The sequence below is a fragment of the Chinchilla lanigera genome, unplaced genomic scaffold, assembly GCF_000276665.1.
Source record: "Chinchilla lanigera isolate Chin_1 unplaced genomic scaffold, ChiLan1.0 scaffold00071, whole genome shotgun sequence".
NCBI lineage: Eukaryota > Metazoa > Chordata > Mammalia > Rodentia > Chinchillidae > Chinchilla > Chinchilla lanigera.
In genome coordinates, this window is record NW_004955472.1 from 7,912,618 (window position 1) to 7,918,923 (window position 6,306).

At 37.2% G+C, this 6,306-nt stretch overlaps 1 protein-coding gene across 1 annotated transcript in view; it reads left to right on the plus strand.

Annotated features, from left to right (window-relative positions):
* The window catches only part of Plaa (phospholipase A2-activating protein), a 35,845-nt gene extending 33,422 nt beyond the window's left edge, over positions 1-2,423 (plus strand). The window contains exon 14 of the mRNA XM_005401157.2: positions 1,684-2,423. Within this exon, the coding sequence (XP_005401214.1) occupies positions 1,684-2,249 (566 nt within the window). The 3' untranslated portion in view covers positions 2,250-2,423. The remainder of the gene's footprint in view (positions 1-1,683) is intronic.
* The last annotated feature ends 3,883 nt before the right edge of the window (positions 2,424-6,306 follow it).

Below are 6,306 nucleotides of genomic sequence, written 5' to 3' on the forward strand. Positions count from 1 at the left end.
ATTATGTTTTTGTGGTACTGAATTAGTCCATTAATTAATTAGTTTAGGCTACAAAGTGAGCTCAAGGCCAGCCTGAACTGCATAGTGAGACCCTGTCTAAAAAAAAAAAAAAAAAAAAAAAAAAAAAATTATGGGCTATTTCCAGGATTTAGCTATTACAAGTTGTGCTGCTATACACATGGTCGTACATGTGGTGTGATGCTTTTTAGAAGGGGCATAGCTATGTCAATGGAACTAGTTTTAATTTTTTGAGGAAGTCTCCGTACTGATTTTCATAGTGGTTTTTCCAACTCACACTCCCACCAGCAGTGGAGAAGCGTTCCTTTTTGCCCATAGCCTCGCCAGCATTTGTTATTGGTTGATTTCTTGATGATAGCCGTTCTTTCTGGAGAGAGATGAAATCTCAGTGTTTTAACTTGCATGTCTTGAATGAACAATAATATTGAATAATTTTTCATATGTTTATTTGGTGTTTGTATTTCTTCATCTGAGAGGTGTCTCTTTATTTCTGATGCCCATTTTTGGATTGGGTCTTTAAATTTGGGGATTGTAATTTTTTAAGTTCATTAAATATTCTAGATGTTAGTCCTTTGTCTGAGGGGTAGCTGGTAAAAATATTTTCTCATGCTGTGGATTGTTTCTTCACTCCTTTGATCATTTTGATTTTTGGTTAGTGTGTGGTGAGAGATAAGGGTTTAGGTTCAATTTTTGACAAGTTGGAAATCCAGTTTTCCCAACACTGTGTACTAAAGGGCTCTTCCTTCCACTGAAGGTTTGGCTCCCTTGTCTTGGAGTTGTTTGCACCTCCTGTCCTGTCCCATTGATCCTCAGGTCTGTTTCTTTGCCGATACCGTGCTGTTTTTAATCACTGTGGGTTAGTAGCATAACTTCAGACTGGGCACTGTGATGCCTCCTGTCTTGCCCTTGCTGCCCAGAATTGCTTTTGTCTTTGTAGGTTTCTTCTGGCTCCAGATGCATTTTAGGATTGTTTTCTCTAGCTGTGTGAGGTATGCTGTTGGTGTAATAAATTTGTATGACAGTTTTGGAAGTATGAATTCACTGTATTGGCTTTGGCTATCCAAGAACAGGGGATGTCTTTCCATTTTCTGATATCTGTTCGATCTGCTTTTTTCAGAGTACTGTAGTTTTCAATGTAAAGGTCTTTCACTTCCCTTAATAGATTGATTTGTAAGTATTTCATTTTTCTTCATGCTATTGTGAAAGCTGTTTTCCCTGATTTCCCTCTCAGTGAGTTTGTTATTTGTGTACAGGAATGCTATTGTTTTGTGAGTGTTGACTTTATATCCTGCTAAGCTACCAAATGTGGTTATTAATCGTAGGAGTCTTTTGGTGGAGTTTTTGGAGTCTTCTGCGTAGAGTATCGTGCCATCAGAAAATAATGATAATTTAACCTCTGCCTTTCCTACCCTATTCCTTTTATTTCTCTCTCTTGTCTAATTGCTGTAGCCAATGTTTCCAGAACTGTTGAATAAGGGTGGTGATAGGGGGCATCCTTGTCTTTGTTCCTGATGTTAGAGTGAAAGCTTTCAGTTTTGACTATTTAGTATGGTGTCATAGGTTAATTTTGTAGAGGGCAAATAAAAGCCTTAAAAATTGAGTAAAAGTTGTGGAATTTTCTGGGTTATCAAAAATAATTAATTTTTGAATTTTTCTTTCTAATAGACATTGTATTTCCTGCACTTGACATTCTTCGATTGTCAATTAAACATCCCAGTGTCAACGAGAACTTCTGCAGTGAAAAGGAAGGTGCTCACTTCAGCAGCCATCTTATCGGTCTCCTGAACCCTAAAGGAAAGCCAGCAAACCAGCTACTTGCTCTCAGGACTTTTTGCAATTGCTTTGTTGGCCAGGCAGGGCAAAAACTCATGATGTCCCAGAGGGAATCACTCATTTCCCATGCAATAGAACTGAAATCAGGGAACAATAAGAACATTCACATTGCTCTGGCTACACTGACCTTGAACTACTCTGTTTGTTTTCATAAAGACCATAACATTGAAGGAAAAGCTCAGTGCTTATCGGTAATTAGCACGATCCTGGAAGTTGTGCAAGACCTGGAAGCCACCTTTAGACTTCTTGTGGCTCTTGGGACTCTGATCAGTGATGATTCAAATGCTGTACAGTTAGCCAAATCTTTAGGTGTTGATTCACAAATCAAAAAGTACGCCTCAGTATCAGAACCCGCTAAAGTAAGTGAGTGCTGTAGGTTTATCCTAAATTTGCTGTAGCAGTGGGGAAAGAGATTGAGATTAGGTTAGTGGGGGTGTTTTTTGGTCACATTTTACATGACTGGTTACAAGTAATAAAAAGGAAAAGAAATACTGTGGATTAAGTACAATTTCAGATCTTGTAAAGTGGTGGGGAGGAGGGGAAAGGAGAAATAAAGTTTTTGCACTGATAAACTGTGAGATTTTCCTGTGTAATATGGGTAGGCTTTTCATGAGCACAGAAGCAAACGAAGAATTGTAGTGAACAACACAACTCCAAGGGCATTTTCTCCCTTCCTGCAGCCACTCAGGAGAGCATACTGTTGTCTAGAACCTGCTTTCACTGCTCTGCACACCAAATTCCTGATTATTGGTGGCTTTTATTTAACTTCTCTGCTTTCACTATAGGACTGGGGAGATGGCTCAGCGGCACAGCGCCTGCCTGCCAAGCGCAAGGTCCTGAGTTCAATTCCTGGTACCAAAAAAAAAAGAGTGCTTTCTTTGTTGAATTTTTTAACAGCATGGACATATTTCCAGGTCTTACTTTAGGATTTACTTTAAAATTTTTAAAAATTTTGTTACAAATTATGTATTAGAAATATATAAAATAATTTTAAGTCATTTGTAAGTAGAAAATATATTTGATGATATTTTTAGATGAAGTAAAAACAAGTTTGTAAGCTGTGTTAAATCACACATCAATTCCGACAAGGCCTCAAATTGATCACAGGTTAGATCTGGTTTGTTTTCCCCTTGATTACTTGAAATAATTTCATTTTTCACTTCCGTTTTGATATTCAGTCTTTAATTTTTGGTCATTTTAATTACTTCACAGGGAATTGGGACCACGTTCAGTTTTATTAGACAGTTATGAAAATAAGCATACATCAAACGATGTTGTTTAAAAGGCTAAAACCTCTCATTTGAAATTAGTATTTTTGAGCCACCAGTACTATCCCAGCAGTATACTACACAATTTGACATTTAATCATCTAACTGCTCAAAATAAGGGGCAATGTTATCTCTTTTGAAAAGTGAAGACAGTAGAATGAATTAATAGAATAAAAAAGAAAACTGACATCAAGAGTATATGTTAACTATTCAGCTGAGCATTGTGGTGCATGCCTGTAATCCAGCACTCGGAAGGCTGAGGCAGGAGGATCATTGAGAGTTTGAGACCAGCCTGGGCTACAAAGTGAGCTCAAGGCCAGCCTGAACTGCATAGCAAGACCCTGTCTCCAAAAAAAAAATAAGTATATATTAACTATTCAAAGGTTATGGCTTGCCTTGCTATAGCTTCCTATCCATAATTACAGAATTTATTTCCCTCTAAGATAACCTAATTTCTTAAGCATTGCAAGTATTTCTCCCTCTGTTTTTGGAGGGGAGGGTAAGTGGGGATTTAACCCAAGGAGTGTTGAGCTATACCCTTAGCCCTTTTGAGACAGAGTCTTGCTAAATTGCCCTGGCCGGCCTTGAACTTGCAATCCTCCATCCTCAGCCTCCTGAGTAGCTGAGATTATACGAATGTAAGCCATGCCTGGCAAATATTTGTATTTTTAAAGTAGGAGAAATGGTTTCACAAAGACGATATCGCCTAAAATATTGAGCACCATTCTCAACATTAATGGTATGAAGAAATCCAGGGGGGTTCCATTGCAGTGTAAAAAAAGACCATTTTTTCCCAGTAGGGGAAGAAATTCTGATTGTCTACCTTAACTCAGGGGAAAGCCTATGGAATATCAAAAGAGAGTGAGTAAAACACAAATACAGTGCGTGTATACCTTGCTAAGTACTTAATTTCTGTTTAAATATTGTTTGCTGGTTCACTTAGGTATGTATAGTTTACTTTTTGCTGCATTGGGATTTAGTTTGTTGCATCAACACTGAATGGCAAAACTGAGAATTTAACGTGGGCCAGTCTGGTTCAGTGGCAGTTTCCTACTTTCCTGTTAACATGCCCAGTCTCGCTTGCAATTGCAAGTACAATTTCTGCAATTATTTCAGAAAACTAGATACTTCTGAATAATGGTTAGGCATAGACTTGTTTGAAGAATATTAGTTCACTCTTCAAAATGTAAAGGGTGGATGACTGTCACTTCACTTTTTATCACTGTTTAAGTCTTTTTATAACAACTTTTATCATTTCATGTTTGTACAGTTTAGCAAAACTGAAGTCTGCTACTTGAAGTCTGATTGTTAAATAGGGATTTGATATTTTAAAGATTTTTTAATTTATATTTTTGTATGACTCTCTATATTTTTTCTGAATGTGAAAGAAATGAACATTCTTTGAATGAAGCACACACATTAATATAATACACAGACCCCCACATACCAAATAAAAATTACCTATAATCCCACTACAGAGAGGATCATTCTTACCATGTTAGAGGATATCGATATGTATGCAACTGTGTTTTGGTTTTTTTTGGTTTTTTTGTTTTTTTTTTTTTTTGGTTTTTCTCCGGTACCGGGAACCGAACTCATGACTTTGCGCATGCCAGGCAGGCGCTTTTGCCGCTGAGCTAAATCCCCAGCCCCTGTGTTTTGTTTTTTTGAAAAAGGATTGTACCATACACACTATTCAGTAACCTGATTTGAAAACTTAATATATAGTACATATATTTCTACCTTATTATATGACTGTATCCATTTCCCATTATCGGACACTTTTCCAGATTTTGGCAATGAAGCGGTGCAATGACAAGGCTCACAAGTCTTACTAGCTCCCGATGTTTTATACGTGAAATTGGTAACTCAAGTTAGTGGAGTTTTTTATACTGATATCTTTGGCTAAGTGGAGTTAGCGTTCTTCACACTGCTTTTGAAACCATTGCCTGCAAAAGGGCTAAATTACCATCTACGTTTCATAACTTTTCACTTTTTAGATGAGTATGTTGTTAAAATTTTCTTACATGTTTACCTGAGTTTGACTTAATAGCAATATATGAGTATATAACTGATTAAATTTTGTTTTTTAAAAAAAAAATTGCATTAGTATATGTGCAGTACATCAGGCTACATGTACTGTGAGGGGTTGATGCATGTACATAACCTTTCTTTAGCACATGTTGGCACATGTATGTGAAATATCTTTCTACTTTCCTCCCCCCGCTTCCCTTCCCTCCCATCTCTTGGTCCCCCTGTTCATTTGCGGAAGCTCTACCGCCTGTTTTCTATTACCTTATTTTTCTCTTTATTTATACATTAAGCTTATATATTTGATTTATTTCACTGTAACATCATTGTCTCCAGGTGCATACATCTCCTCCCCGAAAAAGGATGAAATGTATCCTTCATAGTAGAGCTATATTCCATCATGTATGAATACCACATTTTCTTCATCCAGTCATCTGTTAATGGACATGGGCCACTTCAAGATTTAGTTATGAATTGTGCTGCTATAAGCATGGGTATACACAGATCACTGTAAATGATGTCTTTAACTCTTTTGGGAAGATACCTAGAAGGGAAATAGCTGGGTTGAATGAAACTTCTAATATTAGTTTTTTGAGGAATCTCCATGCTGATTCCCACCCTGCTTGGGCTAATTTACATTCCCACCTGCAGTGAGAAGTGTTCCTCTTCCTCCCATAGCCTGTCCAACATTTGTTGTTATTTGATACTTTCTGGAGTAAGATGGCCTCTTACTTCATGTCATTTAATTTGCATTTCTCGAATGACCAGAGTTATTGAACATCTTTTCATGTATTTGTTGGCCATTTATACATCTTCTGAGAAGTATGTTTGTTTAGGTTACTCATTTTTTTGATTGGGGCTTTTATTTGGAAGATCTTTTTTTAATTCTTTATACTAGTCCTCTAACCAAGGTGTTGCTGGCAAAAATTCCCATTCTATTGTTTCTTCAGGATTTTTTTTTTTTAATGTTTTGGTTGTTTCTTTGTGTGTTGTTTGGTTTTTGTTTTTTGCTTTTTTTGAGACAATTTCACTATGCAATTCATGCTGGCCTTGAACTCACTTTGTAGCCCAGGCTGGCCTCAAATTTGCAGTGACCCTGCTGCCTCAGCCTCCTGAGTGCTGGGATTGCAGACATGTGCCACCACCCCCAGCTGTT